We start from the raw sequence: 21777 nt of genomic DNA, 5'->3' as shown, positions 1-21777 counted from the left end.
TCGATTCCTTGGGTCCTTTCCCGGTGTTCTTTTCCACTGAAACACACAGTTTCACAGTGTTTCAGTATCATAACTTACCATAAATCTAATAATTAATTCATAAATACTTAATTCTAGCCCAAATATGCTTAAACTAACGTTCTTAGAAATTTTCATTTCGGGGTTACTATTCACTACACTATTCAAGTCAAATTGTTGACTTTCTAAGGCTTAATAGGTATGGGAATTCCAACTTCACCCACATACCACATTTTGGTCATTAAACTTGTTGATTTTGGTCATTTTCTCAAAGCTTAGGTCATTTTGGCAAAATTGCCAATTTTCGGTTTTGGAGTTCTAAATTGCACTGTTTCATTGGTCCATCTACTGTTGGAATTTGGCAAAACTTCCTTCATAGAAACTGTTCCTTATTGTCTTAAGTGTATTCTCATTTTTGGATCACCCCAATCGGAGTTTTGTAGCTCAAGTTATAGCCAAAATACAATTACTGTTCATGTGCACTGTTCATACTAGTATTTTGGTTCTGGCAGATTTTGATCCAACTTTGGTCAGTAATTTGATTAAGTTAAGTTCATAATTTGGTCTATCTTTCTTCATATGAAATGTTCTACTATGTCTTAGGTTTCCATTGGTTCAAGAATCGCCTAAATCCGAGTTTCCTAGAGAGAGTTATAGCCATCCAAACATTACTGCTCAAATGAAAATCTGCAGAGTTGCAGGTTTGGTAACTCAACTTTGCTCAATAATTTGAATGGGTTAATGGCATAATTTGGGGTGATGTTCTTCATGAAAGTTTTAGGTCTATATCTCCTCTAACTCCTGGCCAAATTTCAGGTCAATTTGACCTGTCTAACTCGAGTTATGACCAAATGAACAGTTGGTCAGTTTGGTGCAGTGGCAGCCTGCTCTCATTTCACTTTGGTCAATTGTTTCACCAAGTTTTGGTCAGTTTTTTGCCATGGTTCCTTAATGAAAATTGTGCTATTTTATGTTTATTTTCATCTCCAATTGGTGGCATATCAATTGTACTTGTAAAATTTGAGTTTTGCTCCTTCAAAGTGGGTTTGGTCATGCTGCCAGCAGCATGACCAATTGACCTATGAATTTGTCTTCCATTCTAACAATTCCCACACATTTCCTTTGGTCATTATTGACCATTTTTCAGTCCACAATTGGTCAAAGATATCATTTATGCATTTCTCTAAATTTTGCCTCAAAACCCTAGGCCTCCAAACCCTAATCACACTAAATTATTGCATCTAACTAATTTAAAACATTTAATCATGATCATTCAACACCAATAAGCTCACATACACTTTTAAATTCACCAAGTTCATGCATACACATCCTCAAACCCTAGTTGACTAAAATTTAGGTTTGGTCCTTCAACAATTTATTTCATTTCATTTTTCCACAATTTCTAGTGTAATTCAACTACTTAATTATGAATTTAAACATAATATTAAAAACTAACCACTAACCTCTTTTGTTGAATTTCTCCCTCTTCAAATCTTCTTTCTTTCCTCCTCTTTTTGTTGTCAAGATGCTTGTCAAAGTCCAAAAACAAGACTTACTTAAAGGAGTTAGGGAGTTTATAAAATAAAATCAAGCTTTTGAAAGCTTGAAATGAGTGTTAATGGTGGAAAGGAAATGAGAGAAATGAGAGAGAAGGAGTGACGGGAATGGAGAAGTAATCCAATTTTTTTTTTCTTTTCTTTTATCCATTTTGCTTATGGAAGACCACAAAAACTTAATTTAATAAATATTTAATTAATTCTTTTATGACATCATGCATGAGGTCATGCATGATGTCATCACCTTTTTACTTTTTGATTTTTCTCTCTTTTTTTTTTATTTTTCTATTAGTTCTTTAATTTAATTCTCGATTCCGAAATTTTCATTTCTCTGATTTTATTTGTGATTAGGTCGAGTCGACTCGGGGTCAATTGACCAAATTGCCCCTCGCCGGTTCATCATGATTTGCAAATAATTCCATATTTCTTCCAGCTCCCTGACCTAATTATTTGACTGGCTTAACAGTTCTTTTTTGTGATTTTCTCCTTTCCACTGTGTTTATAAGGGTCCTAAGGACTGCACCGTTACTTTTTACGGTTCGAAATTTGAGTTTAAAATGACTTTGCAGTCGTTCCCGAGAAGGTGACCCATCGCTGTGACTCTCGGCTCGTTTAACTTCTTATGTTCTATTTTTCTTATTTATACTTAACTAATTGGACATTACTAATTATTTGTGTTTATTACTTATCTAGTTGTCTTAAGTGTGGTCCTAATCCCCTTAATTGTCCGGATCGACTCCGGTCACCGGAACAGTGAAATATACCTAGCTATACAAATAGGGGTGTTACAAAATGAAATTAGTTCTAAAAAAAAATTTAAATATTACGAAATAATTGTAAACAACTTAGAAGTTTCAAGGAAGTAATAAAAAGACTAGTAAGAGAATTATAACTTAATAACATTACAAATGTGACATACATAAGAATATAAGTATAAGTTTAAATTTTAGATTAAGCGTATCTGGTACATCATTAATGCAAATTTCTGAGCTGAACACCTCCAAAGAAGAACATGGCAGAATAGAGGACAGTTAATATTAGAAACTAAATTAATTATAAATTTAAATTATTCGAACTATGGTTTATTTCTACCTTTATTTGTATATTATTTTCTTGCTATATTATTGCACCACTAAGCAGCAATGCTTAGCGTGATAGATTTGTTTCCTCGCGCAGGTACTGAAGTTAAAGCCCAGCGAATACCAAACAGAGATTTTGGAGTTCTAATCTGCAAAGTGTCAAAGGTTATCACCTCTTCAGCAATGTATGTAGATAGGGCTCACATTAAGTATATCATGTATTTTGTGTATGTTATTTATTTCTTATATTGTAATGTAAATTAGCAAATTGTAATTAATTTATATATCGTGTAAATTAAGGGATTTATGTAATTATTGCAAATCATGTAAATTAATGCAAATTTGAGAATTTTGCTATAAGAATGGAGCATGAATGAATTTGTACCAATGAGTACGGATTTGAATTAAATAATGATTTTTGAAATGATTATGAAATTGAAATGTATGGACGAGATTTGAAATATGAGAAAATTATGAGAATGATTGATGAGATAATTATGATTAGCATGGATAAGATTTTATTTTGAAAATATTATTGAATTTCAAACAGGTGAATATTGAAATACGCCAAATGATAATAAAATAGGGGAAACTCCGCTAGTTTCTACATAGAAAGATAATTGATATTAAAAGATAATAACTTGAAAATGATTAAAGAAATAAAGTAAGATAAGTTAGGGTGCTCCGGCACCGAGTGTGACATGCCTTACTCGGCTACACTGTAGACGGGTGAGGGGTGTTACATGGAATCATTCAATTTGCATTTGTGTAGCTCAAGTTATAGCCATTTTATAAAAACTGGTCCACATACCAATTTTCAGTTTTTAGGGCATTCCAGAATCCAGATAGATTTTGGACCCATTTTGTCAAATAATTTTGGATAGGTTGCAATCATAATTTAACTTTGTGTTCTTCATATGAATTGTTCCCCTATGTCTTAGGATTATACAGGTTCAAGAATCACTTAATTTGGGGTTTTGTAGAGTGAGTTATGGCTAAATTTCCAATCCTAGTTCATGGATGCAGTATCCTGTGATTTCCAAGTTTCCAGGTTCTCAGATTAGTATTGCACTTAACATTCAAGTGTCTTACACCCAGAATTTGAACAAAGTCTCTAAAACAAAGTTGTAGGCCTATATCTTAGGTTTCAAGAACATCTTGGATCATCTTAATTGGACTAATATAATGGGAGATATGCCATGTTTACTACATAGAGGTCACAGGGCAATTTGCTGGAATTGCAGGAAATTTCAAATTTAACAATTCTAATTTGCTCTAGCAATTTAACCAAGTTACCCTAGGAATGTGGTCTAGGTCAAAACACAAAAATTATAGGTATGGGTTTCAACTTTAATTTGGCTTTGGTTTCACAATAATTGGAGTTGTGTAACTCAAGTTATGAGCAATTGAAGTCACTAGACTCAAGTTGTCCAAAACCAGTCCCATTACACAACATCACATTCTTTCATTTATTTTGCCATCTCATTATCATATCCCAACATTTGCAAATCCAATAGCCATAATATATACTCAATTTCAATAAATAGATCACAAGTAATCAAAACCCTAATTCAATTGAAACCCTAATTTAATTTACCATAAACTTCAAATTCATGAAGTTCTACAGCACTAACCTTGTGCACAAGCTTCAATCAACCTTCAATCAACCAAAAGTTTGCTCTTCCAACTTGAGTTCACCCAATCAAAATTCCCCTCTTCAATTACAACCAAGATTTCAATCAATTCAAAGAAAAACTTCACAATCTAACTCAAATACCATGAAATCACCATTAACTAAGCTTAGAACATGGCTTACCTTGTTTGATCAATACTTTCTCTTCACCAAAACTTTCAAATTTCTTGAATTTCTTGTGTGCTTTCTTCAATTCAAGGTTCACTTTAATGTTTTCTCTTAATTTCCTAAGGAAAACATGAATGAATGTTAGGGTTTCAAGCTTGGTTGTAAGCTTTCATGGTGGAAATGATGAGAGAAAGAGAGAGCAAAGGGGACGGCAGCTTTGGAGAAGAAAGATGAGATTGCTTTTTAATTTATGGGTATTTATATTAATTAAATGTATAATGGCAATTTTGTAATTAAGTGGAATGGCAAAGTTATAGTTAAGTTGAAATCTTCAATCATTGAAATTTGACTTTTTGTTAATTTTGTTTACTTTGACTAATCTTGATTAATTTAATTAATCTAACTTCATTAACTCAATTTATCTTATTTTTTGTCAATTTTAAACTCTTAAATTTGATTGACCAAATTTTTCTTTTACCGGGTTTATGTTTATCTTTTACATAATACCCGATAAGTCCTGAATTTTATTTTTCATCGTAGCTTTTAATTTACTTATTTGTGCTTGCTTCTTTTCTTTCTTTTTTTTTTTTTTTTTGACTTATTAATTCACACTAATATCTCCTTTAAATCTTAATTAAGGTCTTACAAGGTCTTGCATGAATTTAGAGTAGCAACTGAATCCACAATCGCTTCCCAGTAGGGCTACCTATCGCCAGGATCATATGCTCATTTAACCAATTTGTACTCCAGTTCCTTTATTTTTCTTCAACCTTAATCGATCTTTATTTGATTTAATTATGACTCCTCACTATAGTTTAAGTGTGATTCTAGACATTCTAGCTATTCGAACATATTCTAGTCACCGGAACAGTGAAATGTATGAAAATATCTAAAGTGAGGATATTACAAATTAACTATTAAAAACGAACTAAAAGATCATTATTTGAAATTTAACTACAAGACTATAACCTCTTATAATCTAATCGTGATCAACCAGCAACATATCCCTTGTCAAATGGAAAACATATACATGTTTTTCTTTTGATTTGTGGGTGTTTGTAGTATAAGAAAACTTGAAAACGATATGAAAGATTTATGGATATTAGTGCAAATTTCGAAAAACATGAAAAATAAATTTTATAATTTTTTGTTCAAATAATTTTTATATTTAAACACCAAATTTCTTTAGTTTCTTTAAACAACTTTTTTGAAAAAGAAACGAATGCTGCTATTAAGGTTGTTCAAATGTCGGTTTAAATAAAAACTATATCCAAATCGACTCAATCCACCTTTAGAAATTTAATAATAGCTTGCATCATAAACCAACCAACATGAATGTGAGAAATACTAGGTTGGTTGATCAGGTTAATGAAATTATTTGACCATTGAAACTTAAAGGCAAAAAGACTTTTCAAGATCCTAAAAATTACTATTTAAGTTAAAAAAGTTCTCATCAATTTAGTTGATTCATTTTATATCCCCTAACAATTACTATTAGAGTTAAATAAACTTTTATCAATTTAATTGACTCTAAAATTATATTTTTGGTCAATTATTCATTAAAACTAAGACTATGTTTCGTGAGACATATAATAAATAATTTATAAGTAAAGAAAAATTATAGCTTATGAGAATTAAAAAGTATAATCATATAACTCGATTCAAGTAAACCTTTACTAAAAAAAAATTATAATCATAATAAAGAAAAAAATAAATATTAAATAAATATTTTTTTTTCTGGCGAGTAATGAGTAAAAGCAAAACTTTTTAACTTAAAACATCAATGGCCGAATTCATGCATTTTAATATAAAAACAACATAAATTGGTAAAATATATGAAAATAATAATCAAATAATGTCTTCAGGCATCTAACATCCACATAATAAGCCATATCACCGAAGCATTCCAATATCACTTCACTCTAAGATCTAGGATTTTGACACACCGGCAGAAATAGATTTCAGGGAATAACAATTGTCACAATAATATTTTGACAAAAATAGAACAGAGGACAACATACCCAGATGACATTTCGAGCAAAAATAGAGAAAATGCGGAGATCTAAAGCATTTTAACCCAAAATTGGGAGTTACCATACCACAGCTCCAAATTTCAATGCAAATTTACATGCAACAGAGAATTTGTGAACTGTCAACGGCAGCGATAGAGGAACGGGTGGTGTAGGTATGGTGTTGAAGGGAGCAAATGAGTGCCGTGAAAATGGGTCAAGTGAGAAGAGGGAAGAAGGGCGACAAGTGAGGGCTTGAGATGGCGAACTTCAGCTGGGTTTGAGTTGTCGCTGGGAAGATTTGTTGAAAGAAGATTTTATCTGGATACTCATCAAACCAATCGATGGAGACTGTTTTAAGTAAATATGCCAACCCGACTCAATCTTGTAAATCAACCTGAAATATTGGGTAGGATCGGTGTGAACAGCCTTACGGGAAGGGGGATGGATAATAAAAGAGGGAAGGAAAATAAAGGAGAGAAAATAAGGAAGGAAAATAAAAATAATATAAAAGTTATTTTTCTTTTCTTGTTTGGATATTAGGGAGGAAAATAAGAAGGGGAAGTAGCTTTTTAAATAGGAAAATATTTATTTTATTTTTTTAATTTAAAATTAAAATAAGTAATTATAGGAATAAAAAAGGTAATTTTATGATTTTTCTATTCACTTTCTCTCTAAAATAGAGAGAAAATAAATAGTAAATGTATTGGTTATTTTTCACCTTTATTTTTCACTCTTTTCAATTTTTTCTCATTCCTAAACAAAGAGAAGTGAGAAAATATATTTATTTTCCTTCATAATTTTCCTTCCTCTTTTATTTTCCTCCAATCCAAACATAGCCTTAGGTGCAATAAAAAAAATTAAAAAAAAAAAAAAAAAACAACAACCAACCGAAGCCTAGAAAAAAGGATCGAGACAAGAAGGAGCTTCCCCTCCAGTACTGGAGTCATAAGGTACGCATAACGCAATCAAATTTTATATACTGAATTTTAATTAAAAAAATTGATTGCATTAGGTTGCACCATCAAGCATAGCCGTATTGAATGATTTACAAGGAATAGCAACACTATCAAACGTAGCAGTATTAACAAATGATTTACAAGGAATAGCAGCAAGTTTACATGGTATTACCATTCTCTCTCATCAACATTAATCAAGCCCCACCTAAAAACCAAAGAAAGACGAGCATGATACACAACAAATGACAACAAAAGTATTTGCGAGATTCTTGCATCTTTAATATATGGCAAAACTTCAAATGTGGCACAGGCTAAGCCGGCTTCTGCATCTTATTATCCATCAATGCTATATGTTCATGCTGGCAGCACATTCTGGATGAACTACTAATATTTTGTACATAACAAATCAATCCTCATTCACCAATAGAAAACCTAACGAGATAAGATGTCTGATATTCGATCTTGTGCATCTGGAGGAATCTCCCTTCCTGGGACTTGAACCTTCAGAAGATTAGCATACCTACAAAAAAGTTTAAATGTCTTTTAAAATATTAATTTGCATTCTGACTAAAATAAACATCAAATCATACTAACTCACTTTGTGCCGTTAAACAACTGCTCATGCTCTGTTATGAAAGCAAGGCAGGCTTGCAAACCATGGATATAATAACAGTTATATTATTGCAGAACAAATGTTTATTAATGAAAAGAAACCATAAATCAGCTGACTTGCCTCAAATGGCATATTTAATAGTTCATAATTGGTGCGGACGTGATCTAATCTCAGCTGTACAGCTTCATTATAAATAGCTGCAAGGGCCTGTAGTGCCAATATAATAATAACTTTCACATCAAAATTTCAAGTTGTAATTCAACCACCAACAGACAACCTTGGTGATGAAGCATGCCAATATAGAACTAACTTCCAACTAGTTTCCAAATTGCAGAAAGCAAACTGGGGGCAGATGGACTGCATTAGCAGAAGGTATAAACTTTGCCTGTTGCAGTGCAATTGAATTTGACATATTTGTTGAACCCCGAAAAGGTGAATGGCTTTCATGTTAGCCAAAGCCCAAAACATTATGCAACCCATTATTAGCGCAAAAAGCAACACATGTTATATATGAACATGTTATATATGAAGGAACTCAAATCAGATAAGACAAAGAAGGAAAAATGCACAAAAAACTTTATATGATCTTAACCGAATGCTCTGGAAAAGTACAGGTCCAAACCTTGATTGATGCATTTGCTGCAATACTACAAATTCCACCAAATATATAGTCCCGCTTTACTCCTGCCACCAAAGGTATCATTTCCTCATCCCTACGAGTTATCTGAAGGTACAGAAATAGGAGACTAATTAAAATTCGATTCCAAGAGCATACAAAAAAAAAAGATCGATGAAATTCAAGGTCAGTTCCTTTCCTAAGACCTTGCATATGCTCTCAAAATTACAGAGTACATCCACGAAGTCAAATAATTAGATCAAGAAGCAAGAAAGAAAACAGAAGGAATTCTCTGTTTTTTCTTCGTTGGTCTCTTGTAAATGCATTTGCACAACATGAAGTTCAAATAGCAGCCCAGATCTTGTATCTTATTCAAAAAGGGCATATTTAAACAAGAATCTAGACCTTACCACTTTGATCTCGCTTGCTTTCTAAACTCAGCTCATATTGTGCATATCTATATCAATTAATTGTTTGGTGTATATGCACATATTCCATACACAAGTGAGCAAATCTCTTTGTATGTTATTTCACATTCTGTATTGTAGAAGAGTAAGAATAGATTGCTCCTCATTATGAAATAGATGAAAAAAAAATATGTAAACATGAGAACTAAGACTTTGTTTTTTGTTGGGAGTAGAAAACAGGCTCCATGACAACACGAGCCGTAAAAAGTGATTGCCATTCAAGCACCAAAACAAACATCCACCTGAACCATTTTTTCCCATTATTATCACTGGTTCACTATATTATCAATAACAGAATGGAAGTCGTCTTATTTTATGAAATACAGTCCTCCATGAAGGGGCGTAAAAAGAAATAGACAAGGTCAATAAATAATTTATATTCTCCTATGACAAAATTCAATGGCAGAATATTCTACCAAATTAGCATGCACTCCCGAATCCCAATAAAATAGAAAGACCCAAAAGCATCTAAGAATACCATCAACTAGATTCTTTATAATGGCAGCACTGAAAATCTACGCGCATTTAACTTTTAGGAGCCTCATAGGAGCTTTCTAACAAGTGTAAAATAAGACAACGCACCAGTAGCTCCAATGATTTAAACAATCGACAAACTTCACAGCCAATTCCTTTGCCATTAGAACAAGACTGCTGGTCCATAGGCTGCTCTTGTTGCCGACCTTACCTAGCTTCCAAATGTGGTATAGATGCAGTTTCCTACCCACTATAATTAATCCATAAAAGGATAGGCACAAAAACATTACTTCAATCAGTACATATATTGAACTATGGGGAAAAGGATTTGACAAACCCTAGATGAACTATAAATACTTTCAAATGCATTTCCTTATTGTAAACAGTAGTCAATTTCTTTACACAGCCCTCAATTTCTTAACATGGAAACATGTTTGAAATTCAGCCCCAGGAAACATTCAGCCCCAGAAACAAAGATTATAAAATAAATAATCCATAGCAATCAAAAAGGTAACAGACACCAACTCTTGGGTTCTAAAGAATGCATATTCTATTCAGGTAAGAATATGACATCTACTATAATTCTCGCAAAAGCTGTAGATAAAAATACAAACCAGTGCTGTGAGTGAAATAATAAAGTCGTCTGGCTCTTCGGCATCTTGGTCCTCCAAATACTCTCTGTTTGTCATTTCCTATTTCAAGATATTTCCAATGTAGAATCAATTTGAAATATCTTAGACCCAATTGATTCCAAGAATTCATTAACCACACATTTCTCAAACTTGCATGTGGAAAATAGTCTCCAATTGCATCTCTACAGGCAAAACTTTCAGGCAGTCAATTGCTAGTTTTCTATAGTCATCTGCAAATGATGCCAGATTCTTGCCATCCACTTCTACTTGATTTGACGTTCTTAAAGTTAGCCTGCATGTTAGGCCAAATGTTCCTTCATGTAACTACTGGACATGATTTTCATATGAAATTTTCTCAAAAGCACAATTTTCTGCTTTGAAATAACAGAAATACATAAACAGCCAATTCCACACTGGATATGAGAGATAAAATAAGCCCTCAACAATGCATAATGCATGGCAGCAAAAAATAAGTGAAAGCACAAAGTACAATAAACAGAGATATCCATTTGATGATGCCATTATCTTGGACATATATGGTAGTCTTGATGTTCTCCAAGCATGTTTTGAAGGGGTAAAGAATGTAGAAATTTGCATCATCTGCACTTTGATCAATTTGGAAATAAGTCCTATTTTGGAAAAGAAAAGTTTCCTAATTATTTGTATATCCTGTATAGGCATAATTTCAGAATTTGGTTTCCTATTCCTAATTAGATTAGGAATCTCGAATCACTTGTATATATGTATTTGTACTAATTGTTTTATGTGAAATACACAGAAAACACATTCATAACATGTTATCAGAGCACTCAATTCATTAGGGCTTCATGGGTATTATTCACTGGTATTGTTCACATGAACTGTTTTGAGGAGATTTTGAGTTGTGCTCTAACTTTTCTCTGAAGATTTTTGGTTATTGTGATTGTTGAGAGAGTATTTCAGATTTGCTATGACCTAGTTTGACTTGCTAAATTTGCTACAACTATTTTGAGGAGACTTTAGATCTCTCTTTTGTAATGTGCTCTTGTGTAGCTCAATGAATTATTGCCCCAAAAACAATGGCAGATAAAAAGACTATCGTAGTATCTGCACAAGAGTATGCCCAATTTCATTGATATCAGGCATCATTAAGGTCCACTACTCCTATCAATGCTATCGTTGGTTCAGGTAACTCTTCTATGTGTCTTGTTTCTTCATCATCCAAATGGGTCATCGATTCTAGTGCTACATATCATATGATAGGTAATTGAAGTCTCTTTTCTACTTTTCATTCTTATACAACATCCTCTAATGTGTTATGATCTCTTGCCTAGGATCGAATCACTGGTCTATTAATAGTGAAATCTTATTCAAAAGTTGAAAACATGAGTTCATTAAAAGGGAGCTCTAACCTTAAACTCATTGGAGAAGAGAGAGTCCATAGGTCAATCTTAATTGTGATATTTATTTTTGCTAATAATTAGTTGTTGTTGTTGCTGCTACTAAATTCACCTTTGTTGGTAATTTATTTGTTTCCATTTTCATCATTGAAGTGAATATTTTCCATGTATTCTATTGAATGAGATACAAGGTATTTATATACAAAGGATCCTATGATTAAATATTCTAATTAGGAAGATATCCCAATATCTAAGCTAACTAATTAAGAAAGAATATCATTTACACAATTATAGGATTGACTTCCTATAACACTCCCCCTCAAGTTGGAGTATAGATATTAATCATGTCTAATTTGTTACAATCAACCCGAGCTCTAATCAGAGCTTTTGTGAAGGTATCTCCTAACTGCTCTACGGTTTTGATATGCCCTGTTGAAATGATCTTCTGTTGAATCTTTTCTTGAAGGAAGTGACAATCAATTTCAATATGCTTAGTACGCTCATGAAACACTAGATTAGAGGCGATATGGAGAGCAACTTAATTGTCACACCATAGCTTGGCAGGAGATGAGATCTCAAGACTAACTTATCTAATAACTGACGTGTCCACATTACTTTATACACTGCTTAGGCCATAGCTCGATATTTTGATTCAACGCTTGAATGAGAAACCACATTTTGTTTCTTACTTCTCTAAGATACTATGTTTCCTCTAACAAAGATACAATACCCTATAGTTGACCCCCTATGTCACACCTTACCCCTCTATAAGGCATAATATGATCCCGTAGAATACTTAATGAACTACCAAACTTTACCTAACAATAACTCATTAAGTACCCTACAAGAGATTTTAAAACAATTTTCTTACTTTTTATAAGTGATGAGCATTTTCTAATAGGTATCAAAACATTTAATTAGAGTTTGAAAACTAGTTAAGATTTTTGTCCCATTTTATTTTTTCACAAATTTTATAAAAATTTCAGCAGAGTGTCGTCTGTATTTTGAGAAAACAGCTCTTCAAATACCTGTAAAAAGTACTTCCAAAGATTTATCTCAACAACTTCATCAATTCCACAACCATTCCAACCAATTTCAACATCATTTCTCAATTTCCAAAATTCAACAATCATCAAAATACTACTAATCAATTTCATTCAAATTAAAACAAAATACTTCCATTCATATTTCATTAAAGATAAAACAATTTATATACACGATTACAAAATTTACATTAAGAGAAATCCAAACAAAAATTTATTACAAGCTTTATACAACTCTATACAACTGCTCATGACCATTTTCTACATTTACATACATTACATACATCAAAATAATTTTTACAATCAGGGTATAAAATATACCCGATAGACTTCAGAGTAGGTAGCTTCTCAATCCTCAGTAGCTCACTCTGCTGCTCCTCTAGTCTCTATATCTGCGACAGCAATAACAGCCATCGCTGAGTACTAAGACTCAGTGGTGCACAACATACTAAAATAATCTTTATGCGGAATTTAAAACATATTTATTCAAAAATTAAATTTAACATGCGATATAAATTCAAAACGTGATTTATAAAATTTTAATCCAAACAATTTTATTTCAAAAGTCTCAAAAAAATTTTCATAAAAACACACAGCTATATCATGCCATTCGAAACAAATATCATCTCAATAGCCATAGGTTAAGGAGAAATCACATCATAAGGCTAGCTAGCTCAAATATATGGGAACCCATTCTTTTTCTTCTTCTACTGGCACACACCTCAACACTTCAGCCAGAGAAGGAATCAAAATTCGAAACTGATTTCCCCCACTAGTCATGCTAGTGAGATGTTCAATTATATGGTCATGACACTATGGTTTCAAAACTTATCTTAACAATTTACTAAACATTTATTACCATTTCAAACATACACAAATAAACTTTCAACAATTCAAAGCAAAAGCATAATACACATTTCATGCATTTTTTAAATGAATTTTAAAGCATATTGATGTTGTGCACAAACCTTAAGGGAGTCGCCTCTTGGCCTTGACTCGATCCCTCGGGTTCTTTCTCGGTATCCTTTTCCACTGAAACACACAGTTTCACAGTGTTTCAGTATCACAACTTATCAAAATTCCAAAAATAAATTCAAAACTACTTATACCTAGCTTTAATATGCTAAACTTGACGTTCTTTAAAATTTGAGTTTCGGGGTTACTATTCACTATACTATTCAAGTCAATTTGTTGACTTTCTAAGGCTTAATAGGTATGGGAATTCCAATTTCACCCACATATCATATTTTGGTTACTAAATTTGATGGTTTTAGTTGTTTACTCAAATTTTAAGTCTTTTAAGCAAATTTGTAAATTTTCAGTTTTGGTGTCTTATGTTGCATTGTTCCATTGATCATTTTGTCGTTAGAATTTGGCTAAGTTTTCTTCATAGAAATTATTCCTTATTATCTTAACTTTATTCTCCTTTTTAAATCACTCCATTTGGAGTTTGGTAGCTCAAGTTATAGCCATTTGAATCATGGCTGCCGGATTGGACTTATCCAGATTTCTGGGCAAATTTCTGGGTTCTGGCAGTTTTAAGTCACCAACTATGAGTGGCTAAATGACTTAGTTAAGGGCATAATTTGGGTTTGTATTTTTTATGAAAGTTTTAGGTCTATATCTCAGCTTTCTACTGGTAAAATTTTAGATCATTTTGACCTGCCTAGCCCAAGTTATGGCCAAATGAACGAATACTGTTCATTTGGTCATTTTTGTACAGGTCAGATTGCCTAATCCGAATTTAGTCAATTTGTTCACTAGGTTTTAGTCACTTTTTGGGCATGATTCCTATATGAAAAATGTGTCATTTTATGTCTAGTCTCATTCCCAATTGGCCTCACACCAATTGGGATTGTAAATTTTCAGTTTTGATCCCTAAAAGGGACCTTGGTCATGTTGCCTGCATACTGCCCACATCCTATCCGAATCTCCACTCAATTCCAACACTTCCAACATACCCCAATTAGTCACAAATGGCCATTTCTCACCTCAAACAAGGTCAAACCCATCATTTGACCACTTCTCTAAATTTTTGTCTCCCAAACCCTAGGTGCCAAAACCCTAACTACACTAATTGTTACATTTAACTAATTCAAAGCATACCAACATCACTCCATCACTCAATTAAGCTTCCTAACATAATTAATTCAATCAAAACACAAGCATTTCCATCACAAACCCTAGCTGGCCAAAATTTACTCTTGTCCCCCAAGGATGTTTTCATTTCATTTCAAGCATATTTATAAGTTCTTTATGCTATAAATACATTAATTAAACTAAAAGGTTGAAGTTTGAATTATTACCTTGAATGCAGAATTTTCTTATTCCTTTCCTTCAAGTTTTCTTTTCTTTCTTTCCCTTGCAACTTCCTTTCTAGTTGCCCAAATAAGTTTTATCTATGGTAGATTATTTTTTTATGGTGGGATTTTGTTATTTTCAAGCTCACAAAAGAGCTCTAATGGAGGTTTATGAGTGAGGGAGAGAGTGAGAGAGAGAGGGACGGCAATGAAGAAGACTCTTCTTTTTTTTTTTCTTTCTTTTCTTTTTCTTTTATTAATTTATCCTTTATGGAAGATCACAATTTATCCAAATTTATTATTTTTTTTAATTAGTGTTTATTGCATCATGCATGATGTCATCACTTTTCACTTTTCTTTTTTCTTTTTTTTTTCTATTTATTTTTCCATTAGTTCTTTAATTTAATTCTAGACTCTGAAATTTTCTATTCTCTGATTTTATTTGACAGTTAGGTCAGGAGTCAGCTCTAGGGGTCAATTGACTAAATTGCCCCTAGCCAGTTCGATCCGGTTTACAAATAATTCAATATTTCTTCCGGATCCCTGACCTAATTATTTGACAGGCTTAACAATTCTTTTTCATAATTTTATCTTTTCCACTGTGTTCTCAATAGTCCTAAGGACCGCGGCGTCACATTTTACGGTTTGAAATTTGAGTTTAGATCGACCTCGCAGTCCTTCCCGAGAAGGTCACCCATCGCTGTGACTCTCGGCTCGTTTAACTTCTTATGTTCTGTTTTTCTTATTTATACTTAAATAATTGACAATTACTAATTATTTGTGTTTAGGGCTTATCTAGTTGTCTTAAGTGTGGTTCTAATCCTTTTAATTGTCCGAACCGACACCGATCACCGGAATAGTGAAATATACCAGGCTATGCAAATAGGGGTATTACAATTCTCCCCTCCCTTAAAATAAATTTCATTTTGAAATTTTTACCTGGTATCAGTCTCTAAACAGCTGTGGGTGTTGTCTCCTCATGTCCTCCTCTCGTTCCCAAGTAGCTTCTTGGCCCGAATGATGGTTCCACAGCACTTTCACTAACGATATCTGCTTATTCCGTAGCTGCTTCACCTCATAAGCCAGAATCTCTATGGGTTCTTCCTCGTATGTGAGGTCTGGATTCACTTCAATTTCTTCCATTGGTAGTACATGAGATGGGTCTGATCGATACCTCTTCAACATAGACACATGGAAGACATTATGTATCTTCTCCAACTTTAGAGGTAGTGCCAAACGATATGCCAAAGGACCCACTCTTTCCAGAACCTCATATGGCCTAATAAAACGAGGACTCAGTTTCCCCTTTCTGCCGAATCTCATGATTTTCTTCCAAGGGGAAACCTTGAGGAATACTTTGTCACCCACTACATACTTAATATGCCTTCTCTTCATATCAATATAGGACTTCTGACTGTCTGATGCAGTCTTAAGTCGATCTCTGATCACCCTGATCTTCTCCTCGGTCTGCTGAACAATTTCAGGCCCAATCATCTTCCTTTCACCTATTTCATCCCAACACAATGGGGTTCTACATTTTCTGCCATACAAAGCTTCATATGGAGGCATCCCAAAGCTTGATTGGTAGCTGTTGTTGTAAGCAAACTCAATCAAAGGCAAGTGTATGTCCCAGCTGCCCTCAAATTCATTCACACAAGCCCATAGCATTTCTTCCAAGATCTGAATTACCCTCTCAGACTGGCCATCTGTCTGTGGGTGGAATATCATACTGAAGTTCAATCTAGTTCCTAGGGCTCTCTGAAAACTACCCCAGAATCTAGAAGTGAACTTAGGATCTCTGTCAGATACGATGGATACTGGCACTCCATGCAGTCTTACTATCTCATCAATGTACAACTTGGCCAATCTTTTTAAACTGTAGTCCATCCGAACTGGTAGAAAATGAGCAGACTTGGTTAGTCTGTCAACAATCACCCATACTGCATCATGACTCTTCTATGTCCTCGGAAGTCCCATCACAAAATCCATCGTTATTCTCTCCCATTTCCATTCTGTTACTGGTAGTAGATGTACTTGATGCTCTGCCTTCACTTGTTGACAAGTTAGGCATTTGGAAACAAACTCTGCCACATCTCTTTTCATACCCATCCACCAGTAATGCTCCTTTAGCCCTCTATACATTTTTGTGCCACCAGGGTGCATGGCAAAAGAAGACTCAATTAACAACATGATTACTTCACCGGTTTTGTTCAATTTCCTCTTGTGTGGTTTTGAATTAACGATTCCTCTCCTCTCTTGCTTTCAGTTCCTTGCTTTTCCAGAATTGATATCTTGGGGTTCTTACAAAATAAAACACGAATAAATATAGAACAATAATTAAAATAAGAAAGAGAAAGAAGGAAAATTCAGAAAAATTTGGATTGCCTCCCAAAAAGCACTTGTTTATAGTCTTTAGTTGAACTTTACTTTTATTGTTCATAGTCTATCTGGAGGGTTGTCGAAGGTGAAATTGGCTCCCTTCTCTATGGGTTCTCCCTGAAAGTAAGGCTTCAGTCTCTGCCCATTAACTTTAAATGCGCCTGAGGTTTCGCTCCACACTTCTACTACTCCATGCGGGAAGATTTGTGTTACCTTAAATTTTGGACCATCTTAATTTTAGCTTCCCTGGAAAGAGTTTTAATCTGGAGTTAAACAATAGGACAAGATCTCCTTCTTTGATTTCCTTCCTCTAGATATGTGTGTCGTGCCATCTTTTGGTTTTGTCCTTGAAGATCCTGGCATTCGCGTCCTGTCTGATCTCTTCCAGCTCATTGAGTTGTACAAGTCTTTTTTCACCGGTAGCTTATGGTCTTAGTTTAGGGTTTAGATGGCCCAATAGGCTTTGTGTTCAAGTTCGACGGGTAGGTGGCTGGCATTCCCATAGACCAAGCGAAAGGGTGTTGTTCCAATGGGAGTTTTATATGCAGTGCGGTATGCCCACAATACATCATCTAGTTTCATGGACTAGTCTTTCCTTGAGCGATTGACTATTTTCTCAAGGATATGTTTTAGCTCCCGATTTGAAATTTCTACTTAGCCGCTGGTTTGAGGATGGTAAGGAGTTGCCACTTTGTGAGTTACTCCATATTTCTTCAATAAATTTTCAAATTATCGATTACAGAAGTGACTTCCTCCATTGCTGATTATCGCTCTTGGTGAGCTAAATCTTGTGAAAATGTTCTTTTTGAGAAATTTCGTTAGCACTCTTACCTCATTTGTTGGTGTGGCTACTGCTTCTACCCATTTTGACACATAGTCGATGCCAACTAGGATATACTTGTTTCCAAAGGAAGTTGGGAATGGGCCCATTAAGTCTATTCCCCACACATCAAATAGTTCGATCTCAAGTATACTGTGGAGGGGCATCTCATTCCTTCTTGAAATGTTTCCCATTCTTTGGCATTGATCACAATCTAGCACAAAGGACCTTATATCCTTAAACAGATGTGGCCAATAAAACCCTGCTTGCAAAACCTTAGCTGCTATTTTTGTGGTGCCAAAGTGTCCTCCATATAATGATGAATGGCAGTGTTGCAGAATGCTCTCTATTTCCTCTTTTGGTATGCATCTTCTTATTAGCCCATCATTACATGTCTTGTACAGCAGAGGTTCCTCCCATGTGTAGAATAGCACATCATGCAGAAATTTCTTCTTTCACTGATAAGTCATGTTTGGAGGCAATACCCTACATACAAGAAAATTAACAAAGTCAACATACTATGGAACTTGAGAGAATACTAGTAATTGCTCATCAGGAAATGAATCATCAATTGGCAAATCCTCGATGTCCCCTATGTCTTCCAGTTTCAGCCTGGAGAGATGGTCAGCTACTATATTTTCGGATCCCTTTTTGTCCTTGATTTCAAGGTCAAATTCTTGCAGGAGTAAAATCCATCGAATCAGTCTTGGTTTTACCTCCTTCTTGTTCAAAAGGTACCGATGGCAGCATGATCTGTGAATACAATGACTTTTAACCCAATTAAGTAAGATCTAAATTTGTCAATTACAAACACTAATGCTAGGAATTCCTTTTTTGTGGTGGCATAATTGATTTGTGCGTCATCGAGTATCTTGCTGGTGTAATAAATGGCGTGGAGCTTTTTATCTTTTCTTTGCCTGAGCACTACTCTAACTGCATAGTCACTTGCATCGCGCATCACCTCGAACGGTAGCTCCCAATCTGGTGGTTGCATTATTGGTGCTAAAATCAAGGCTTTTTTGATCCTGTTGAAGAAGACAAGGCAATTTTCATCAAAATCAAAGGGAACATCTTGACATAACAAGTTGGTAAGTGGCTTAGCTGTTTTGGAAAAATCTTTAATGAATCTTCTGTAGAAGCCTGCATGTCCCAAAAAGCTTCATACTCCTTTGACTGATGTTGGTGGTGGCATCTTTTCAATGATTTCAATTTTTGTCTTATTAACTTCAATTCCTCTTTCCGATATCAAATGTCCCAGAACTATACCTTCCCTTACCATGAAGTGGCATTTTTCCTAATTTAGGACCAAGTTTAATTCTTCACATCTTTGCAATACTTTGGATAAGTTAGCTAGGCAATCATCAAAAGTAGTTCCATAGACAGAAAAATCATCCATAAAACCCTCCATAATATTTTCAATATAATCAGAAAAAATGGCCATCATGCATCTTTGGAAAGTAACGAGGGCATTACAAAGACCAAAGGGCATTTTTCTATATGCAAATGTTCTATAAAGGCATGTGAATGTGGTCTTTTCTTGGTCTTCTGGGTGAATAGAAATTTAGAAAAATCCCGAATACCCATCTACATAGCAGAAATAGGAATATTTTACTAATCTTTCTAACATTTGATCTATAAAAGGAAGAGGGAAATGGTCCTTTCTGGTGGCACTATTTAATTTTCTATAATCTATGCACATGCGCCAACCAGTAACTACCCTAGTAGGGATTAGTTCATTGTTTGCATTTTGAATGACAGTTGTCCCACCTTTCTTAGGCACTACATGCACTGGGCTAACCCATTTGCTATCAAAGATCAGGTATATAATACCTGCATCTAATAGTTTTAGAATTTCCTTTTTTACTACTTCTTTCATGTTTGGGTTAAGTCTTCTTTGATGTTCAATAGTGGGTTTACTGTTTTCTTCTATAGGTATCCTATGCATGCAAATGGAAGGATTAATCCCTTTCACGTCTTCTATTTTATACCCTATGCTCTTGCTATGGGTCCTAAGTACCCTTAGCAATTTTTCCTCTTCTATTTTAGATAGACTGGCATTGATAATAACAGGATAATTAGAATTTGAGTCCAGGAATGCATACCTTAGCGTAGAGGGAATAGGTTTCAGTTCTACCTGCTTGGTGTTTTCCTAAAGCTTGCCTTTGGGTTGTTCCTCCTTTGACTCTTTTATAGCAAAAACTTGAGCTAATAGTAGGGGTGGATTAGCTATCAAGGATTACGCACAAGCTGCAATTTCTGTGTTCTCCTTCTCTACTGTGTGGCTGTGCACAATGGATGCTCCTACAAGATCTTCAGGGTGTGCTTTAATGAATTCCTCTTCAACTTGCTTATCAATTATATCAACCTTGAAGCATTCATCTGGATCAAGTTTGTGTTTCATTGCGCTGAACAGGTTGAACTCCACTTCTTCATCTTTTACCTTGAGAGTTAACTGTCCGTTCTTAACGTTTATGACAACTCCAGCAGTTGCTAAAAAGGGTCTTCCCAGGATTATAGGGATTTAGACGTCCTCCTCTATTTCCAATACAACAAAATCAACTGGGATAAAGAATTTTCCCATCTTGATAAGGATATTTTCTAAAATGCCCACAGGGTATTTTACAGATCGATCAGCCAGTTGTAATGAAATTGTTGTAGGCTTAAGTTCCCCCACATCAAGCTTCTTACATATTGACAAAGGCATCAGACTCACACTTGCACCTAGATCACAAAGGGCTTTGCCTATATTCATGTTACTGATAAGACAAGGTATGGAGAAGTTTCCTAGATCCTTGAGTTTTGGTGGCAGCTTATTCTGCAATATGGCACTGCATTCCTCTGTAAGAGCAACAGTCTCATACTCCTCCAGCCTTCTTTTCTTTGATAAAATATCTTTGAGGAACTTAGAATAAGATGGCATTTGAGAGAGTGCTTCTATAAAAGAAATGTTTATATAGAGTTTCTGCAAAACTTCAAGAAACTTTCCAAACTGCTTGTCCAATTTGGCTTTTTGGAACCTCTGAGGAAAGTATAGAGGAGGTTGATATGGTTCTGGTAGCTTTTTTTTTCTTCCTTGCTTTCTCTTCTTAATTCTCTTTAGCTTCTTCCTTTTTTTTCCTGTGTTTGGTTTTCATATTTATTAGAGGTTCTCTCAGTTAGTTCTTTCTCTGACTGTCCTAAAATTCTTCCACTCCTCAATGTAACTGCCTTACAATGCTCTCTTAGGTTTATCTCCAGTTGACTAGGCAGCTTACCAGCAGTTTTGCTTGAAGAGCTTGCTTGCTGAGCAATTTGATTTTCAAGCATATTGTTGTGGGTGACAAGTTGGTCCATTCTAGAAGCTAACTATTTGATCATTTCATTTTGCTGTTGCTGGGCTGCTAGGAAGCTTTCCATTATGGATTGCATAGTCGACCTTGGTTTAGGTTGTTGGCTCTAAGGGGGTGGTGGTGGCTGTGTAGGGTTTTGTCCCCTATTCTGAAATCCCAAGGGTACTGGTGGTCTGTATCCTTGCTGTTTGTTCATTGGCTAATTCTATGAATTTGACCATGAGAAATTTAGGTGGTTCCTCCATCCAGGGTTGTATGTATTTGAATATGGATTATGGGACTATCTCTGGTTGAAGTTCCCTC

General features: G+C 34.5%; 1 protein-coding gene across 1 annotated transcript; it reads right to left on the bottom strand.

The window, feature by feature from the left end:
- Positions 1–20666: 20666 nt before the first annotated feature.
- Positions 20667–21478, bottom strand: LOC131182895 (uncharacterized). Its single transcript, XM_058152261.1, has 2 exons — positions 21400–21478; positions 20667–21079 (listed from the first exon to the last, which is right to left on the bottom strand). Exons 1-2 carry the CDS (start codon positions 21476–21478, stop codon positions 20667–20669), a joined length of 492 nt encoding a protein of 163 aa, XP_058008244.1.
- Positions 21479–21777: the final 299 nt, after the last annotated feature.

This window comes from Hevea brasiliensis, chromosome 9 (genome assembly GCF_030052815.1).
Source record: "Hevea brasiliensis isolate MT/VB/25A 57/8 chromosome 9, ASM3005281v1, whole genome shotgun sequence".
Taxonomy (NCBI): Eukaryota; Viridiplantae; Streptophyta; class Magnoliopsida; order Malpighiales; family Euphorbiaceae; genus Hevea; species Hevea brasiliensis.
The sequence above is the reverse complement of the archived record's forward strand: the minus strand, read 5'-3'. Positions and strand labels throughout refer to the sequence as shown.

Coding starts and splice junctions, on each gene's coding strand:
- LOC131182895 (XM_058152261.1), bottom strand. CDS start 21,478: ATGGACCAACTTGTCACCCACAACAATATGCTTGAAAATCAAATTGCT. Junction 21,080..21,399: donor CTCTTCAAGCAAAACTGCTG/GTAAGCTGCCTA, acceptor TTTCTTTTATAG/AAGCACTCTCTCAAATGCCA.